The sequence below is a fragment of the Punica granatum genome, chromosome 7, assembly GCF_007655135.1.
Source record: "Punica granatum isolate Tunisia-2019 chromosome 7, ASM765513v2, whole genome shotgun sequence".
In the NCBI taxonomy this organism is placed as follows: domain Eukaryota; kingdom Viridiplantae; phylum Streptophyta; class Magnoliopsida; order Myrtales; family Lythraceae; genus Punica; species Punica granatum.
The window spans coordinates 19,327,039-19,348,585 of NC_045133.1; the positions used below are offsets into that span (position 1 = coordinate 19,327,039).

Genomic DNA, 21,547 nt, shown 5'->3' on the forward strand with positions numbered 1-21,547 from the left:
CCTTATCAACCATTTGATGTTTTAATTTTTCTTTTTGTTTTTCAAATTTTTTAAGCAAAATAGATTTATGATATAATTAAGACAATGTTCAAAGTTTCTGTTTTTAGGTGTAATTTCCCAAGAGCTTCTGCGACCCTATTTACCTGCATCATTGAAGAATTTGTTCCGACCACCTGAGTAGAATACCAGCGACAGACCGAACTTAATCCTGTATGTTGTACCATATATCGTAAATTTTGCCGTGGTAAGATGAAATAGCAGCCGAAGAATATTAACGGAGCAATGATTCTAACCTGACTCATGGGAATCAAGAGAATCCGCTGCTCTGCTGACTAACGACATCCTTCTACATATACAAGCACAGTAAATGGTACAATCAATTTTTTGTTAAGATTCCCCCCCATTGTCGCTCTCGACATGGCATTTCTTACAAAAGGAAATACCGAACTGTCCCAAAATCTGTCCCGAGGAGCTGAGCTCCTCCTTCAAGAGTGCCTCGTGCTTGGCTCTTCTCGTTACCATTTCCTTTCTGTAAGGAGAAGACATGTAGCTCTTTTGTTGTTTTGGTGTCGGATTATTCTGAGCTCATGGGACAGCCAAATGTTCATGATTCGGAGTATGGAGAGAAGCAGGACAAGCAACCCGAAAGATTACTTCCCATTCACGCCATTTCCTTGCTTATTGAAAGGCCAGAGGTTTACCAGTCGCTCGAGGACGGCTGCAGATTTGGAGAAATATCCTGAGAATCCTTGGGGTACTGATGGTGGAGGGAAATCTTCCGCTGGCATGGCGAAAGGGTGAAGCATCCTTTCCATCTGCTCTAATGTCAGGTATGATCCCACTTCCTGCAGCCTCTCCGGTCCCATTATGGGCAGCGTGTGCTCCTGATGAAGGGAAGCTGCCTCTCCGTCGTCTATCTGTGAATGTTTAAAACAAAAATGGTAGCTACATTACTTCTGATACATTTCACATGAATTAGGTCATAAAATTATTAGTGATGTTCTAGATTGATCCCTTAGTCGAAAGATGGAAGAAAATTGCACTCCTTTTGTTCTTAGTTGAATATATACCTCGAGAGGTGATAAATCTGCACCACGGCTGAATGTCATCTCGATGCGGAATCTTTTTGGGTCTTCTAAGGCCACCTGCAATGGTGCGAGATGGAAATGTTCAGAATTGGTAGAAGAGAATATATAAGGGTAATTTTGCGTATATATTTCTAGGATAGTAACTCGACAAGGTAGAACACAGACACAAATTAGTAGAAGTTCATCCCGCTCAACAAGTACAACAAAATTTCTACATTTTATTTTTCTTTCTTGGTTATTGTTCAGACCATTAATATAGGATCAAAGTCACTCCCATTTGTCACAATCACAACACCGGGATGCATGATCAATGACTAATTCTAGAACCACATGAAAAATGTAATATATAAACAGGTACATTTATAAAAGCCCTATCTTCAATTTTTGAGCAATTCAGATCAGCACAATGCTTAGAAAGTATGCTTAAGATATTTACTTAGGCCTGCTAAGCATTTCATAGATATATTGGAGCTAACATCTTTCCATAAAACTTAATAATTGGATCTACATCCTGCATTAGTCCAGTCCATGTTCAATTTTGGGTGCAGCAATTGAAGTCGTGCAATTGACCAGAGAAAAAGGAATCGCGGCAATACATGCAAAATGAACAGAGTAAGGACAAACCTCAGTATTTTCAAACATGCGGAGCACAATATAACTCATGTAGTCGAGCTCCTTTGTCTTGTACAGTCGCTCCAAAGCATTAGGGCAGACGAGACTTTCTTCTCCTTGGAGCGACTCATCCAGGTTACAGTATCGAAGAACATTCATCAGGGAATGTATATGTGATTCCTGTCCATCAGAACGATTTTGAGTGATTGTCAGAGCTCATTCCATTGCTGATAAGAGAAACTGATGCATTTTTGGTATTCTTGTGCTCCTTGGTTAGATCCTCTTAAGGGATCTAAATGGGTTGGACACCTTCAGGTAACACAAATTTTGCATATAATAATCACTCCAGTTAGAAACAACAACGATCAGGTGAAGCTGCTTAGAAGGACAAGTGACAATACTTCCTTCTAGAACCAGCAAATCGCTATTACAAACCTTGGCAATAGTGGACAAAGAATTAAACAGAGTCAACAATTTCTCACCTGTGTATAGTAAGTCCAGTCGAGTGGTAAGATGAGGGATGCAGATTGAAAGCCAAAAACCCATAATAAAGAGAGACATTACTCATTGATATATCAACTCACCGATGTAAAATATAATCTTGTTCGAACGTGACGCTCGGGTGTCTTGACATTTGCATACCTAATTGGAACAAACAGGATTGTCATAAACACCACCTTTATAGCAGCGAGGGTAATATCATCCGAAAGCTCATGTGTTTACCTTGGGTCCAAGCGGTATTGGGGCTCCTTATCATCCTCCTCCTCCTGATCCATTGACTTCTCACTGGTGAAGCTAGAACGTCTTTTTTCCTCATTTTTCCCTTGGGGCTTTGGATGAAAATCTGGAGATCCTGATTCAGGTTTGTCAGACTTTGAATTCTGGTCCTGATTGCTCTTTAGTTCAGCGACGCTGATCGCCTCTTCCCGGGTGTTTCTCAGATCAATCAAAATTTTACCCAACAACCTCCGAGCAATCTAATGTAATGCAAGACCAGAGTTATCAGTAAAGGCCGAAGCATAAAGAGAATTAGAAAAGCTAATGCAAATACAATTAGAATAGACAAACTTTCACACAGAGAACTCTTGATGCACCATCCTACAGGCTTTACCTCTTACGAAAGACATAAACATGGTATCTAAATAGCCTGGATTACACTTCTAAGTAGACAGTTAAGATATGATTTAGGTGGACGAAATTCCCACTTTGTCTACACTTCCGCATTCAATACATAGTAGAAGTTCTGGTTCCTCCATCCAGATAATAGAGGTTACAGAATTAAGCCATAGTGTTCTCCCACTTACAGCACAAGGGATTCAATAATGAGTTTACCTTGGAGCCAATCTTCAGTTTCTGATTAGGGTTAATGCCATATTCATTTGGGATGACACCATCCGCGAGCAGCTGTAGAAAATATTAATGGGATTATTGTGCTATAAGACAAAGTCTGAGATCCATACCCAGAAGAATGCCCAAATGTTTGTCACTTCCCATTCCCAATGAAATGAAAATTAAAATCCAAACAACAAAGATACTCAAATTCGAATATGATGTGGCACTGATTTGTTGATCGCATCATTAAAAATGCAAATATTGTAACATGTTATGGATCTCAGTTTTGCATCAGAAAACAAAAGTCACACTATTCTGTGGAAAGATTTAGAGGCATCATGCTGCCTGAAAAACTTCTGTCACCACAAAGGTCCTATTCATACCTGAGCAACTTTAAAGAGCTCATCCAACCCTTCTAGATTAAGATGTGCATTGTGCAAGAGATCATACCTAAGCAATTAAACAGCAAATTATAATTGTACAACACTTTGATTCTGCCAAAAAAAAATCCTTGCTGCTTATATTAAACTAAATTGCTTACTTGCATGAGTCATATACATCTGGAATTTGCGTAATATCAAATCGGCTGCAAGAAATCGCACATGTCAGCAAGATGCCAGTATCCAGTCCAATTATCAAACTGAACTGAGCACTTCTTTTTCTTTCATTGTATTTTATTTTCTTTGAATCTAAATTGATATCCCAGAATGCAATCAAAACATTGTAGCTTGTCGAGGATTCAAATTTGCAAGGACCCCTGATATGTCCATCAAGCTCTTTATTTGAATATTATTGTTTGGTGGGAAGCTAAAGTTTTGACTCAGGCAGAGTAAATGAAAGGTTTGCAGATTTAAATGGAGAGAGGAAGACAAAGGATAGGTCTACTTACTCTTTGCGCTCATTATACAGGTCTCTTTCAAGCTTTCTCCATCTAGCAAACATCAGAAGAAATCCCTCACTGCCACAGGGTAATCCAGCAGCAATGCGGTCAACATCGATATTGGTCTTCCCTAGAGCTTTAGCTTGATCATATGGAGGAATGACATCATATGCACTTGTCTCTGTGAGTTCCTCATCTTCATCCTTCGCAAGTAGTTTGACTTGCTCGGTGACCTTCTTAGTCAGTTCCACCTGGTACGCAAAAAAAAAAAAAATCAGAAACATCAACAGTCAAAAACACCATTCTTCTAACTTTTGCATCATTGGGAGAAAAATAGTGATAAAACCTCAAATCCCCTACCTATGATAGTTTCCTAACATATGCTAGCAGTTAATTTTTTGTAAGCATATCTATGCAGTAGGAAATCTTGACAACCTTTTCTTTCCTAGTATGTGATCCAATGACAGGATTTTGTCAAGCTCTAGTACCACCTAAAACAAGGTGCCTGATTATTTCTCCCAACATAACAGATTGGTTGAAGGCTATCTTATCCTGAAAATTTATACTTACCAGTTTAGGTAAAAGTTCTGCAGCATTGGGAGATAATCCAGCTCCATCAGTCATCCATGGAAATTCAGAAGACCCATTGCGATGAACTGCCTTCGAGCCTGCTTTTATGATCTCATTCAACCTAGCCTGAGTCGATAGAAACATAAAACTACTTACATATTATTTCAGAAGCAGGTTTAGCCGAAAATGTCATAGAAATGTCAAACTGCATGATTGAAAGGAAAAATCAATATATATATCAGCTGCCCTGTTAGTTATTCCTTTTAGGTCGAAGTGTTGTAAAGCAAAATGATGTCTAAGAATGAATAGAATGCGAGAAAGCTATACTAAATTAAACAAACCTTAGCTTCTTCCATCTCGATGCTTGCATTTTCAAGACCATCCAACATAGACGAATCTTTGCTGACAAGGGACACCTTGAAAAAAACATCAAGTCAGTAGTGGACATTCAAGAGTTAGGAGTCAAAGGTTTTGGCAGAGATTTCACAAACCAGGATAGGGGTTAATTGGCCTTCCAAGTCAAGGAGGCCTTTGGCAAAAGCAGCTGCAGACATCTGCACACAAAAGTGTCGCATGTAATGAAGCTCAAAGTTAAAGTAGATATGCTTTATTTTGGAAAATGCAAGGACACAAAAATCATAGGAAGTTGGCAACAGCAAATTCAAAGAGCTCAATTTTAACTGTGCAGAGAAATGGGTATACCTGAACTCTACCCTCATCAGAACTGTATATCTTAAGATCATGGCGGTATGTACTATGTAGGCGAAGCAAGCCTGTACCTTCACCAGGATACATGTTATTCCGAAAGTATCTACCAAGCTCTTCTGCCTGAAAAAAGCAGGAAAAGAAACTACAACTTTTGCATCACAAAAATTTAAATGACGAGAACAGAGTACTCATTTTCCATGTTGCTGAAGATTTTCCTGATAGCGTAAGTTCAAGGCGATGAAGATAATATGTAAAAACTAAAATCGGATCTAGAAATACTGCACAATAGGATAGAGATTGAAACCTGCTTCCGGCCTGCATGAGTCAGAACACCACCATATTTAAGAACCATAAGAGCTTCGATGGGTCGTTCTTCTTCCCCATCACCATTGCTTTTTGTAACCTTAATCCAATTAAGAGGTTTTAACTGGACCTTCCTGTAAATACCAGAGAAATGCCCTCCCTGGGTGCAGAAGCAGATAATAATCAAATTAATAACTTGTATCAATAACTTAAGTCCAGCAGAATATTGTCTACACATTGTACCCCATTTTGTTATCCAAGATTTATCACAACTAGATAGATTTGGAATGAGCAAAAATCATTATAATAACTCTAAAAACAGCCTGAAGTTGATACATATTGAAGCCACGATTCTTCACAACTTATCCTTCCTTCCAAAAAATTATAGCAAGGAAAACAAACAGCAACGCTCATGGGGCCAGACACCAGAATAATATTATGACACCACATCTCAAAAAAGTTACAAGGATCACAAAGGACCACTGGTATGACTCAGTTGCAGTGGAAGACGATGAATGAGATGGCAAATGGTTTAGTTTTTTTTTTAGCCAACAGTTTCGACTAAGCTAGAGGATGCATTATCATTGAAGAAATAGTGAGCAACTGAAACAAGTACATTCGATACAGGTCATGCTCCATCCACATAAGAGAACCTTAAATTGGGATGACCAAATCCTACATACGCAAGACAGGAAAACCAACATTTACAAACTATAGAGATACAAGCATATACTATCAATGAAATTGTAGGGTTGCACATCTATACCTCCTCTAATACAGCTTTAACCTGCCGCAGCTTTTCTGCGTGCTCCATATCTTCTGCTTCACTATCACTTCCACGACCAGGTCTGAAACATTGCACATGCCATTACTAAATCAATATTTTTGACAAATTCAATTTTCTTCTAAACTAAAAGCTTATGCCAAAAAGATTAAGACAACATCCATTTGCTCATTTAACCACAAAGTAAGGGGAAAAGGACCCCTGACTACTGTCTGGAATGGAATGAAGTGGCCATGCAAGATAGCAATAGCTTTTTTCTTCTTTTTTTTTGTGGTCCTTGAACGCAAAAAAATGCGACAGTAAATAAGAAACCAACCAAACTTAACTACATACAGGTCATCATCACAAGAAGGCCTGCCCTACCAGTTGGGGCGCAACATACATGATTTTGTTCTTTGCAAAAGACGCTTTGAGAAATGGGAGCGCTTTCAAACTTATAACCTAACCAAGACTCAATTCATTTCCAACATGGGATTTTTGTACCCCATCATAGTCCCCTGGTGCAGGACGAGAGAGTTGAGTTCCACGCTCAAACGATAGTGCCCATTAAAGAGAAATGTTTAATACAACTACTCCAGTCTGACTAGCTCCAGTAGCCTCAAACCAAGTAATGAGCCAAAATCGGGGGTTGTAGGTCCAATTTTGGCAGTCTGACTTTGGCCTTTCGATTTTAAAGTCAACGAGGAGTACATAGAGCAACTGAACTAGGACGAGAGATTTTAAATGCTATGAATGGTAACAAATTGTTAGCCTAACGATGTTACTTGGTAATATAGGAAGGAACTTCCCATCACTTCGACCGAATCAAGTCATGTAAGAACTCAGAATTAGACTCATTCAGACAATAAAAAAGAAGAAACACAGGTGAGGTGTTATGTAGGACATCAAACGGATTACCGCGGCAGCAGTTCCTGCCTAAATACCAGGTAAGATCATAAGGCTAATCAATTTTTCAGTCTGATCATTCAGATATTCTCTCTTCCTGCCTCAGTTTCTCTATCAACACTTCTCTGCTTTTGCATTGGAAAACTAAAATTGGAACCGAAGTTCCTATTTTAATCCTATCGTGGTTATAGGCCACCGGAGCTAGTTGGACTGCGGTGAGGGCCAGACTTGGAGATTTTCATCAGGTTAAAAGCACATATTCAGAAACCGCTGAATGCCTCTATTTGCGGACTAATAAAATGCAAAGGACCAAATGAAAGAAAATAACAGAACAAGCTTGAAGTTATCAGCATAAGTTCATAATTTCAGTAACTTTTTGTAGCTAACTACTATAGGCATCATTCAGGTGCTCCATAACAAAAGTAGAGAAGGAATATTTTATACTAGCTCTTTGAAATGAACAGAACGATTTTTTTAAAAAAATATTATAGCTAGACAAGATAATAATCAAGGATGAACCCAATAATCAGAAACATTTCTCCCAAAATCGCTAAATTTCTTCTGAATACCCTTGCTTCACCCTGATGCATAACAAGAACATAATAAATGAAGAATGATGATTTCTGAATAATTTAAAATAAGTAAAGAAAACATCATGATGCCTGCAGCAGCTGTTTGTTTCTCCCCATAAATTTTTAGCAGGAAGGCCAAGAGGCTGCTGACCAGAATCTTAAACCAAATATTAAATGCTTATGCACATGCTCCCAAAAAAGGAAACTTGTCCTTAATAAGTGATACCTAGCACGAGGTACTAGTGCTCTCGTCGCATCTAACAAATCTTGCAATTGCACAGCACTTTTAAGTTTTGTCTGAAAGAAATAGAACCAACAAATGCATAAGTTATCAAATATATATGTCAGATCACTCTGAACTTCACATCCTCTTGCAAATAAAAGATCAATTGTTCAACCGAAACAAAAGGTGAATAAAATCTGTAACAAAAAATAGCACCTCTGATCTAGGTCTTCCCCCATTGTATTTCAACAACAAGTTCAGCAACTTTTCCTCAGTAACCTTCAATTTTACTTTCTGCTTTGGAGTTCTATCACCGCTGCGAAAATTGAAAAAGATGCATTACAGAAGAAAACTAGGTCAATTCCTACAAAGTAAAGATTCCTGGAATTGGACTTACTGACGAATAACAGCTATTACACAACGCAGCTCCTCAGACTGCCCAAAAGTACCAATTATTCCACTTCCCTGGCGTGTCAGTCCCTCAGATGGTTGGACTGGTTCATTCACTTTCCAAGGTAACACTGGGGGAATTGTTGATGAAAGATGTGGAGCTTTCGCCTCTAAAAACATCTTTCTCAGGACACATGCAGCATCATCATAATACCTATTTAACAAAGCTAAACTTAGATAGATCTCCATTTAAGAAGAATAAGACACGCTAAGAGATAGTACTCATGGAGCATGTAAAGACACCACCATTCAAGCACAGAATTGTCAAGATTGAAAAGGTAGGTATCTGAATAATTGAAGAAATCATTAGCAATGACCAGATAGAGAAACTCCTTTTTATATATGTATATGTAAGCAACTAGCAAAACTCACAATGTCTCAATGAAGCATTAATAAGATAGCTTGTATTTTAGATTGATTGAGGACCTCTCATCATTTTGGTAAATGATGCTTACAATTATGATGACTCATTATATGTTCCTGGCATGCCAGAATGTAAATATGCTTAATTTGATGGCAGATGCAGGATATGGTGAAAGTATGAGATACACTTCATTGCCCGAGAAAGAAAGCTCATGCCACTTGCATAAGCAATTGTATGCCTAGAGTTACCCAGTCAAAAGACATGCTACGAAAAAAGTAACTGGCATATTTACTTATATGAGTTCTTCACGAAACTCCAACCATTCACATCACAAACATATGAACGTCCTTCACAGCGCAAGAGATCAAACCCACAGACCTGCACAAGATAAAAGGACACAAATCATACCCCGTCCTCATAATGGAAGAGAACATTTGCCTATCCATATAACGGATCATATGTTAGGCCCTAAATTGGGGGAATTTGCATCCGGACAATAACTGGCAAAAGGATAGCATCATACCTGAGCTTGTCAGTTTCTAAACAGCTTTTAGAACAAAAACAATAAATAATAACTTTTGGGTAAATAAAGGATGGTTGCCTACCGCTTGGCTGAATGCTATGCAAACTTCTCTTGCTATTTGCTTCTCATTTGGAGTCAATAGTACAGGATACCTAACCTGTCAAGAAATGGCCATCTTCGTTTTTTTCGCAAAGCAAATTAACTTTCCATTTAGAAAACAATATAAAATATGTGATATGAAATGCTTACTTCTTTACCATCAGGATTTCTCATAACAACACCATCCACAACTGGTGATTTCCTAGCCTCAGCATGGGCATATGCGGGGCCAACAGTATATACCTGCCACAGTAACAAGAAGATTAATCATGACACACATTAACAAAAGGTCACTTTGATCAGACCAAAATTTAACATGTGAGCAATCATGCTTTCTGGTAAAGCATATGCAAAAGAAACTGAGAAACAAATGAGATGGACTTGCCACGAACCCTAGAGTGGATAGAAGAACAATACAAAGGAGTAAGCAAGTACATTTCCAGAAGAAATGCATCCACAAGCAGGCAATGGTTTCATAGCAAACTACGAAATACTCCCCCCTTAAGATGTTAGAATTATCATGGCCAACCTTCTTGCCATGCTAACATACTCTTATCTTAAAAGGTGGAACAAAATTGATTTCTTAGGCCAGGGAAGAGTGAACTCACTAGATTCTATACTAAAAAGAACACAAAATAGAATAACCAATACATGTAGGTCATGCGCTAAATGACTCTCCTCGCATGCACTTATTTGATCTGAACAATCAAGCAAGCCACTTTATGCAAGTTCCTTATGATATGAAAGCTGAGCAAGTAACACAGGTGAGTGAGGTGCTACATCACTTTCCTCATGCTTCATTTATTTGATTTGAATAGTGAAGCCAGACAATTTACGCCAGTTCCTTATGATATGAACACTGAGCAATTAACACTAACTGAAAGATTTAACCTTGTTCAAAGATCTTACCACCATGAGAGACTTACTGCTTGTATCATACTTGCGTGGACATAAAAGGCATTCAATAATATGATTCAGATTGGCTTCAGCGAAAAAAAAAAACACTTAGAAAATTTTCCAGAAAAATAATCTCAAGCATAGCAATTTCTCTGTCTCTGCTTTAACGGTCTTAGAGACTCTGGATCATGCAACAGAAAGGTAAACAAAATATCTTAAAATGCAGCGGGCAGACCTTGACATCTGTTCCTCCTGTAGGCAAAAATTCCTCATATATGTAAGAGCCTTCACGTCTAACCCTTCTGACTTCTGGGTGAAACTCACTTGACCGATTGCCTACCTGCATTTAGAATAATAAATGAAGATAATTTATGGCTTGACTTAGAAGTAAAAGGAAGAAGTCATTGCCACACCCAGCAGGTTGGAGGGGGGGGAGATAGGCGCAGGAACAGCAAGCAGTAGTGGGGAATCCCTAGAGGATGACTAAGCAAGACAACAATGTGAATTTGGTGTAGCAGTAAACGACATGACTATGAAAACACTATGACAACCTTTCCTTTTTTATTTTTTATTATTATTATTATTTTTTTTTGGGGGGGTTAAGTCTCCAATATTAAGCTACTCTGTGCCGTGGTCCCTATTGCTGATCCAAGACTATGTACTGAAGCATAATCAGCTGACTGAGTACCATTTTAAAGAAAAATTCTCAACCTAGAAGGAACCCTAAACCCCCTGGTCATCATATAACAGGAGACAAAAATGGGTAGAATTAATGCCTGTCATCTTACATCATTTACTATGAAAAGAGAGACATTACCAACCACCGTAAAAAAGGCTAGTGATAACTCACCTTCCTAAACAATTCCTTCATACCACCACCAGCTGAACTGGGGTAATATATCATTATGCTGTGGTCATCACCTTCAAAAGTAAATATCAACCAGATAAGTGCTTGGAGAAATGTAATATACGGGGAGCTGAAAGCTAATTAACACAGCACTCAGGTATTTGTACAGCTCAAGAAACACACACAGCATTCTCTTAAAAAAGGTGTCGGGGAAAAAGGAAATGCTTCCACCGTAAATGTATCTGACAAAAACAATGTTCATGAGGACATAATAAGCTTTAGAAGGTTGACATTTCATGCTTTTTCTTCAGGGACTCCTTTTAATTTTCTGAAAATCAAAACGCTGGTGAAACTGAATGCTTTTAAAAGACTTGCCAAAATAAAAACATCACAAGTAAATGGATGTTGAACTAAATTTATCAGATAAAAAACTAAGGAAATCAGGGTAGCATTGGATAGAATATAATCCAAATAAAACCAATTTCACTCACCATCGACAGGCTTCTCCACAAATGGCTTCCAAAACCGATTACCATCGACCTCAACAAAGTCCTCTTCCTCAATGAAATGTTCTAGTTCTTGATATGGCCTTTCCCTATTCACAAGAGCATATCTCGGTACCGGAACTCCAAACAGTTCCAAGCGCTATACCCCACGAAAAATAAGAAAGTAAAAGAGTAGTATCTTATTAGCCTCTTCTGCAAGATGCTACCAACATCAGAAATTCGAAGAAGAGAAAAAGATGGATGCAGCTTTGTAAGAAATTACACTTTTACCGTTAGTAGTTACGATGGGCCAGTAAATGTGTGGACTACAAATAGAGTAGTCCCAGTGTTTCTCTTCTCCACCTCAAAGACTCTAATGTTAGTCTTTGTCTTACTGAATTGCCATTCTAAATCATATTACTAGTAGAAGATCGCCCATATTTGTAATATTTAAGCATTTTCCCCATAATCCACTAGTAATGCAAAATAATATTAGAAGTTGCGGTAAAATATCTGCAAAACAGCATGAATAAGGTCACATTTGACCTGAAATAAGATTCATATTTTGCCATCAAAACTACATCTAGCATTCATTTAGACAAGAGGTGGTGAAATTACATATAGCATTCATTTTAACAAGTAAAAACAATTTAATTTGCCAAATTGAAACACTGAGAACAATAAAATCATTATTGATATAGAGAGAACACCTAGTGAAAGCACATTATAGAAGTTTCACATATTTGTTTGGAAAAATTATTCAAAATATGACTGGATGAGAAAATATACCTCGTATACTTTTCTCCGATCATGAAGGAGGTGCTGCTGTACCAGTTCATTCACCAAAAAAGGCCTAAATCATATCAAAATAGAAAAGGCCTGAATCATATCAAACTATTGCAAAGTACTCAGATCTCCAACAACCAATAATAACCAAATTAAGGCAAACAGAGCTTTGAAACTCTAAAAGTAAGGTAAATCAATTAAGACTGCTCTGGAAGTAAAACAGAGCATGAAGAGACATGCAGTTCATATGCGATATTCAGCAAAATGATCCTTCCGAAATACAGTATTCATGAAAAACATGTAGTTATGTTGACATTTAAAGGATCATTACTGCTCTATTTAAGTCAATTTTATCTTGTTATAAAGGATTAATAAATGCTGTTCTGGAACAACTCTTTCTTCCAAATTTTCATGTTCAGCTTTTCCATGATAGGTTGGTTTGTAATCTAAAATGGTAAATCCACAGGGAACCAGTGATTATTATTGAACACAAGAAGATAAAAGAAGAGACTCACTTCCTTAAAGCAGCATAAGCCTCAGCTTTTTCCAGGGGATATCCACTAGAGTAGAATGCAATCAAGCAATCGCATATTGGCCAGCTGAATTTGGATGTAAGACAAGTTAGCCATAGTTTGCTTGTTTCCTAAAATGAAAAGATGTGCCAGAGTTTCACCAACATTTAAAGTGAAGATGTCATATGCTAGTCTTGGTCAAGTATTCAGAATATCAAAAATCACTACCATATTAAACATGTGCGGAACTCCCGGACATGACACTTATGCAGGGTAATGGAACACTTTGCAGAAGCAGAATATTCCAGCCACCAACTCAATGATAGCCAACATGATCAAATGACTGTGTGGTATTATCCATACATATAATGGTCAAATGGACAAGTGGTATTTTCTATAACATTCTAATATTCCTCCTGCACTTATACTCGCCCCTGGCATCGAACCCGGGCACTTATCCTCCCCCCTTCCCCACTCTTCCATCAAGAAAGAGTACGCAGAGCAAGTATCTCTAATTTCTTAGTCCGATGATATCTAGAGTTCCCAGGTTTTACTATAATATTCAGCAAAAGGCTGAGATAAAAGAATCATCAGAGATTCAATTACCGTGCAAAAGAAGTGGAAAATATGCAGCAGATAAGTATCCAATGCACTAGAAAGTAAAAATTGTTACCATTGAGAATTATTACCTCTCTATGGGATCTTCAAGAATAACCTTGTCCCCAAAGATAATCACCTAGCATTAAATTAAATAAGATAAGATATGAAAAAAAATGACAGTATTAAGATGCTAATTATGGTGCGTTTGGTTTTAGAGTTAAAGTAATTTTGATTTTGATTTTGATTGTAGAAAATGACAAGTGAGATGTGATTATAAATTTGACTTGGGAAACGTGTGTTTTGTTTTTGTTGTGTAGCGTGTTGAGTTAAAGTTGGGAAATGTGTATTTTTGTTGTATAGTGTGTTGAGCTAAACTTAAAGTTTTTTGTTCGGGAATCCAAACAAGAGACTCTAAACATAAAAGTTTCGCCCTGCCACCCGCTCGGAGCTCAACAATGAAATGTCTCGGAAACAAATGCATTCCTCATGACAAATCTCCGGCTTTCAGCAGAAAAAAAAAGAAAGCCACAAATAGCAGATAACAAGATTAATGTCTTCGAGGAACTTGATGAACGAAATCTTAATAGCTGCAAAAAGCCTCACAGATTGACACCGGAGCTGAACCAACAGCTCGACAAATGGAATCACAACATACCTCAAATTCACCAAATGCCTCCAGTCTCTGAAGTATGTGCCGCATCGGAGATGAGAAAACCTGCTGACAAATGATCCATTTCAGTAAGAAGAACGTTAAGGAATGCCAATGCGACACCGCTGCACTTTCCGCGTCTACACGACTGTCTAAGCGGAAGAGCAGGAACTAGAAGTAGTATCGAGTCTTCACCTTCTTCTCCCTGACACAAACTCCAATCCTTATCCTCATCTCTATCTTAGAACCGCTGACCGGTCAAACCTTCAGCTACAACTTCCAGCACAGAGCAAAGGCAGAGCTCAGAAACCGCGAGCCGAAGCAGAGAGCACCGGCACCGCCTACAGCGGAGTTCCACCGCACTGGAGCACAATCCTCCACCACCGAGCAACAGACAAGATTGATGACGCAAAGCAGACAATGGCGAAGATGAAGAAGAAGGAGAAGAGTTGCAGAAGAATGGATGGGTTGAACGGACGGAGCTGGCCGAGCAGATTCACGCGACGGTTGATTGATCGAAGCTTGGCTCTCCTTCTGAAGCTAGAGAGAGAGAGAGAGAGAGAGAGAGAGAGATTTGTTTTTAAAAAAATTGGCCGTGGCTGACTAAAACTCTGACGAGAAGATGAAATGTTGGGCATTTATAGGTGTCCGTGTTTGGCGGAGATAAACGTTCAATTCTCTTTTTTTTTTACATTCATAATATTTTCCGTTGAATTTTCTTTTTTTAATAATAAGAGCGACGTGCAGACTTCACCCATTCACACAAACGAGAAGAAATACGGTGAGACTGGCAGTGCATTTGTTTGGCTCGAACTCGCATTCCCCTTTAGGTTTTCCTCTCAATAAGTGCGTCTCTTAGTCTGCGTCTCTTTGGACTTAAATTCGCATTCTCCTTTTAGAAATTGAGATTGCTTATCACTTTAATCTACAGCTCATTAGTTCTCATGTATGATTTTAAATGACTCAAGTTTAACTCAAGAAAATTATACCCTTAAACCATTGGTTCAACTCTATTAGATTGCTTCAAATATTTCTATCATTTATTATTTATCATACAAATATAATGTAATTTTTCATTTATCTTTTGAAAAAAAATACTAGTCACGGTTCACCGTTCATTATCAGCATCAGAGCAGCCGCTTATTGGCACGGAGTTACTCGTAGGTCTCGATCGTTATCCTTTCATAGAGTCGAATTACATAACCACATACTTGAACAAAAGTCGCCTTGTCACTTCGACCGTAACTGTACTTTTCTGGGGTGGGCAATTATAACTGTATGTGTTTAATTTATATCCTTTTCAGCGAAGATGCACGGGAAAGATTCGGGAATATGCAAGTTCTATTATTATATACAGTACAATAAAATAGGAAAAAGGGCCGTGGAAAGGTCACGTGGATTTGGGTGATTGTGGTTTTCAGTCAGTGACATTGCTCCTTTATGGGACAAGTTTGTCTCTCCGTGTGTGTCATTGTCAGCGACAGGGCCATCTGCTTGTAAAGTTGAGATTTCCTTTTTCTAGATTGAGATTTTCAGTGGCAGTTCTTTTCCATGTGGATGAGACCGTTTTAGCCCGATTAAAGGTTTATTCGATTTTAAAGTATAATTTTAAAATTATACTTTAATTTAATTTTATTTATAATAAAATAAAATAATTCATATAAAGTTAATGGATTAATCTCATTTATATTATTCTTTTTTTTACAATAAAACAAAATAATTCATACAAAGTCAAAGTGTGAGCTCCATATATAACCATTTATACCACTCTTTTTCAAAATCAAAATCGAATTTTAAAATTCTATTTTGAAGCCAAATGCAGCAATATTCGATGACTAATGCCTAATTAAAATATCTGTAAGTGAAAATTTGATCTCGCACAGCTCCATTGTTCCCACTTATAAGTATTTGATCAATTGTTACTAAATATTTTTGTTTCGACCCATTTTCTCCAATTTCAGGAATCTCTACAAATTATTGACATGCCAAGGACATGCTTCAACCCCTTGTTCCATAAAGGATACCTAACTTTTGTAACCCAAAAAGCGAAACCAAACTTTGCATACCAATATGTCCAAATCCTTGGTAAAGGGAACTTTTGTATCTCAAAGATGTCTCAAAACATTTTCTCGATCTTAATAGAAACCGAATACCAAACTTCGTTTTAATGTTTACTAAAAGGAGTACGTGACCAATTTTGCTGGGCTAGTTCAATTAAAATTTTGATCTAATATATTGAGATATTCCTAAAAATCACAATGAGAAAAACTGAAAATTTTGGGAAAAATGAAATGAGAAATTAATTGTAAATGTACACGATTCAAGACTAGTAATTGTATTATTATTTATTATTATATATAAGTGACATTAATTAGATCGATCGCAAGTCAATTTTTTATTTGTATATCGATATCCATTAATAAATAAATTTATATATACATATATATATATATAGACTTCTTTATGTTCAATGTATATATCCACGTACCTAAAATATTTGCGTCGTTACCAAGAACAAGAGTATCCTATCTTCAGTCTTCGGACCAGAGCCCTCTACACCCTCGAGAAGAAGATAATATAGACTACGCGTCTCCAGAAAAAATTTTTCTAAAAAAGTGGAGGACTTGAAAAAGTACGCTTACGAAATTCTTTTCAAAGAAAATTTTCTTATCTATTATTGAAAATCTTATATGGATTAGAAAAACCTTTTCTTTTTTTTTTTAGTCCTTTGGTTTTTCATTAGTCTTTATTTCCATTTTCATTTTCTAAAATATGACTTTTCTTCTTTATTTACTTTATATTCAGAAATTTAAATTACGAGATCTTTTAATTGTGGTCATTACATGTATATATTTTACTATGAGGTTATTGAAGTTCTATAATCTTTCCTCCCGAGCGTCATTTTCTTTGTTTTTGATTAGTTCATCATCCTCAAGCTCATTTGAAGATTTCACAGTCGTGAATGTTTAACTATACAGTAAAAAGACTTTACAAGTGTGAAGATGTTAAACACAACGTATTGATCATTTATTTTTTACAAGGCACGCTATTGATTTACCACTGCAAATTTGCATGCTTTTATATATAAATTAGACTGACGGACGCTTATGATTTTTTTTATTAATTTGTAGAAAATAAATAAATAAAATCTTTATGTTTCTATGACTTATTATGTTTCTGATTTATATGTAGTATTATATATTAGTAGATGTAATATTGATTGAGAGTATAGATTTGTTATTGTTATATATTATTCTTTTTTAATAGAGTAAACCGAGGTTGCTGGAGAGTAAAACGAGTGATCCTATTCCCCATATGTGTATTTCGTCTTTCACCATGAGCTCCTTCAAGAAAAGCAGTTCATGTTAAGTATGACTTGAATCTATCACAATCAAAATCACGATTTTTTTTCCAATTATCGTGTTAATCCTCTCGAGAGAGATTTGGAAGGAGTAGGGCAGTGGCGGCCGGGCGGCAAAAAATTTCAACAAATGGGATTAAGTGCATAAGTTACGTGGCAATCGTATTTCTCAATTTTTCTTACAGTAGAAAATTAACTAGCATAATATTACATATTACTTTTTTTGTCAAGAAATAAATTTAAGATATGAGAAGAAAAATAGAAATGAAAGCGAGAATTAATTTTTCAGGAATAAACAATAATCGCTTTACTTCCCGTCTATGCTCTGGTTAACTTTCCTTTTTCTATTTTCACATTTAGAATTAATTCGGATATTGTAGGACTCAGAAGGGCACTCCAACGGATATTATAGGACTTTCAAGTTTGAATAATTCTATGTTGCCTTAGAAGGAATTATCTTCATAGAAGTCAGAAATTTTAACAGGTTCTTCTGGCCCCAGACAAATTGGAAAAAGAATTCAAACACGGTGGAGCCTGTTTGGCTTTAAAAAAATTTTTAATTCAACTCAACTCAACTTATTTTTAATTTAACAATATAATTATTATTTTTTTTCTTTTCCTTCAAATTTTTTAATCATTCAATTCAATTTTTAATACTAAATTCTCTCAACTATTCATTACTTTTTCTACAATTCAATAACACAATTATTATTTAATCATTACTTTCTCTCAACTATTTATTATTTTTTCACACTTTTTTCTCATAATTCAACAACATAATCATTACAAACCAATTAAAATCAAAATTCAACTCAACTCAACTCTAATACTAAACAAATTAACTTTGGAGAGCAAAATTATACTTGGTTCTAATCTAGGGGTTCAACATTAAACACTTCGATTTCCTTTTTTCCTCTCTTGTTTTGGTTAACAAAATCTTGCAAAGACTCTTCCAAATTGAATTAATAAGGACAGGTTGACGCAACCTTATGACCAGAAAAAAAATATAAGGTTGACGCAAATTATATTTATTATTTATAATATAAGGTTGGAAAAAAAAATATTATTTCGAGCCTGCGGATTTCCTCTCCACAGTTGAATAAAGGAAATTATGTTAAAGGAATGGTCATCATAGTAATAGTAGAGAAAGTGGCTATTATACTTTCGTTGCATATGTCACTTGGTGTACATGAAAAAATACCTAATAATCCACAATAACAATATCTGCTGATTATGAGCAGGTTAGGTGGATTATGAACCAACATGGGTCGTTCAAGTGATAGGACGCTTATTTCTCCTAAATAAAGTTTCATGTTCGAGTCTTGTGAATGGATAAAATTCATGCAGTGAGAGCTTTACTCTTTAACCGACCGACCCAATTTGAAATGGATTACTCAAGTCTTATATATTAAACTTTCAAATATCATTGTGCAAACATCGCAAAATAAAATTATATCTCCAATGGAGAACGAAAATTTGATCCATATTTCGAAACATTGATTTACAATACTATATCTCGAATTAAATATGTATTTTCGCAAACAAGATAATGGAAAACCTCAAAATTCTTCTCATCAAATTAACCCTAGATATGCTATTCTTCCCCAACAACCATCTTTGTTATCTTTATTTCTGACAAATAACATACCTAGGAATACTTACATGATAATTAAAAACCTTTTTGAGAAGCCATATCAGTATATAACTCAATGTAATTAGAGGCTTTTGTCGTTTACTTCAAAAGATCATAATTTTGAAGAAGTATCTGATAAGAATATATTTTGTATAAACTCTTTAGATATAATGTCACGTGATATAACGGATTGCAAAAAACAAAAAAACAAAAGAAAGAAAGGTCCACCATTCCAGAATCAACACCTTTTGCAATATGACTAAACGCCGATTAGGCGTGTCTTCGTTACTTTACAATGACCGTATGTGTTATAACATATACATGAAATACTTTCTCATCTTAATGGTAGCTCTCCCATCTCCCACTAGCCATTTGCATTAAGATAATCAATCGCTCCATCGCGATCTAAGCAATATAAAGTGATTGATGGAATCATTCTCCTAATTAATTGTTTAAAGCACTATAACCGATTAGGCCTTATCTCTGTGGCAAAAAATTAAAAATTAAAATAAAAAAGATTAGGCCTTATCTATGGCGCCTCCACTCCCATGACAATATTTTGTGTAATGTCACGGCACCATTAACCTCGTGGGTGCCCCATGCCAATAACAAAAGTGCTCCAACATGATGACTCAATTGTCCCTATATATACTTCCGACGTGTAGCCAGATCTCTGTAAGGGTGTACTCAGTGCGGGGTATCCAGGTGAGTTGATCTCGACCAGTCCTACCTTATCGGTGCATAAACCCTTCTGGTGAGAAAATGTTAAGGAAAACTTGCCAGCCCCGATATAGGGCTCTTCAATCCTTCTTCCAGAATACTACCATTCCTTTATTTCCTCTCTCTCAATCCTCATCTCTTGCTGTCTCTCTCTCTGTGTGGCAAATTCTTCCAAGTGATCTCAAAGAAACTGAGAGATGAGGGAAGAGAGAGAGGAAATAAAGGGAATGGTAATATTCTGGAAGAAAGATTGCCGAGCCCTATATCGGAGTCGGCAAGTTTTCCTTGACATTTCCTCACCAAATGGGCTTATGTGCTGGTGAGATAGGACCAATCAATATTTTTATATATGAGAATTAAGTACTTCTCTTTTGCAAAATAATATTTAGGTATATGAATTCACCTTTCATGTCTGGATTCATGTGTTCCTTTTTATTGATATGTTAAAACATTGGACGTTTAAAAATTTTCGTCGTTGAAGCAAGCCTTCGGTTTGTTTAACAAGAGTCTTCCATATTAAGTGTTTTTCTCATACTCTTAGCTTGCGGTCTACCTAATCTTTAAGTCTTTGTATTGAATATCTATATAGATTTCGTGCTATCATTCAAATAGTGAATTTAATTTTTCAAAAAATATTACTTAATTATCCAACAAAAAGCTTTTCGAAAATGTTCGTAATTGATTTACATATTGGGTTCATGTAATTTTTTTTTTCTCACTTAAGAGTGCATAATAGGCAAAATTCGGGGATAGGATTTAATCAATTCTCATGAAAAGAATAAGAATAGCCTTCGCACCTTCCACTTGTGTCTCCCATAAAAAGTCTACAAAAAGATTTCCTATGAAAATAGCATTATATGCTCAAAAAGTAAGCCAAGGAGGTAAAGACGAACTATGGCCCATTTGTTTGATGAGAAAAGTGAAAAATAATTCTCGCCTGTAAGTTTGTTTCTTCAGACATTTTATTGGCTCAAAAACATGTTCATGGCAGAACAAATATAGTTGTACTATAAATATTTATCCGTGAACAGATCTACCTTCGTAGCAGGCACTAGATGAATGACGGGCTCCCCGGAAGATAACCTGAGGATCCCCGGTCCTCTAAGTCCCCGATGTATCACCAACATGGATCCCTCCTGAAACATGAGTGTGCGCACCCGAATTTCATCTCGTCGGGGCACGCATGCGCGCGCCTAAATGCAACGTGGCTTGGGAGTGTCCACCTTCCCGAGGACGCGCGACGGATGCACGTGAGAAGGAGTTGCCACTACCTGTTTACGACCCGAAGGTCGAGGGCCGATGAGTTGCCCGGGTCTAGGGGTATGGATACACCTAGTATGCTAAGGCAATGGTCTTGTACGGAGCCGGAAATTTCGAATTCGAGGGTTCTATTACGTGTGGGCCTATATCCCACACGCCCTTTCGGTACTCTAATTTGCTAGGCTTGCCATTTTATTTATTTACCGCATGATTTAGAGTTGCACTCGACTCGCCCATTTTGACACCGTAAATTCGAAGAGACACTTGAACCGTCCACTCTCCGATCAGGATTATTACATGAGTAAATATACATCATAAACCCTTACATTGTTCTCTCAAATAAATAAAAGACAAGCTACAATGACTAAATCCCGGTCGGTTCGCGTTCGGCCATGATTTCACTC

The 21,547-nt window shown here is 36.8% G+C and overlaps 1 protein-coding gene across 2 annotated transcripts; it reads right to left on the reverse strand.

Annotated features, from left to right (window-relative positions):
• Positions 1-194: 194 nt before the first annotated feature.
• LOC116213528 (inositol hexakisphosphate and diphosphoinositol-pentakisphosphate kinase VIP2-like) lies at positions 195-14,788 on the reverse strand. 2 transcript variants are annotated; one of them, XM_031548512.1, is made up of 29 exons: positions 14,365-14,788; positions 14,176-14,235; positions 13,610-13,656; positions 12,924-13,007; positions 12,412-12,475; positions 11,629-11,782; positions 11,141-11,211; positions 10,526-10,630; positions 9,544-9,636; positions 9,377-9,451; positions 9,064-9,149; positions 8,355-8,561; positions 8,174-8,273; positions 7,961-8,031; positions 6,260-6,341; positions 5,495-5,653; positions 5,185-5,310; positions 4,974-5,036; positions 4,824-4,898; positions 4,483-4,608; positions 3,922-4,163; positions 3,574-3,618; positions 3,416-3,482; positions 3,033-3,104; positions 2,424-2,677; positions 2,285-2,342; positions 1,713-1,880; positions 1,071-1,145; positions 195-917 (listed from the first exon to the last, which is right to left on the reverse strand). In XM_031548512.1, exons 1-29 carry the CDS (start codon positions 14,401-14,403, stop codon positions 651-653), a joined length of 3,135 nt encoding a protein of 1,044 aa, XP_031404372.1. In that variant the 5' UTR covers positions 14,404-14,788; the 3' UTR covers positions 195-650. The 2 variants fall into 2 exon arrangements, with proteins under 2 accessions (XP_031404372.1, XP_031404371.1); XM_031548511.1 differs by having other exon boundaries at positions 14,176-14,238.
• Positions 14,789-21,547: the final 6,759 nt, after the last annotated feature.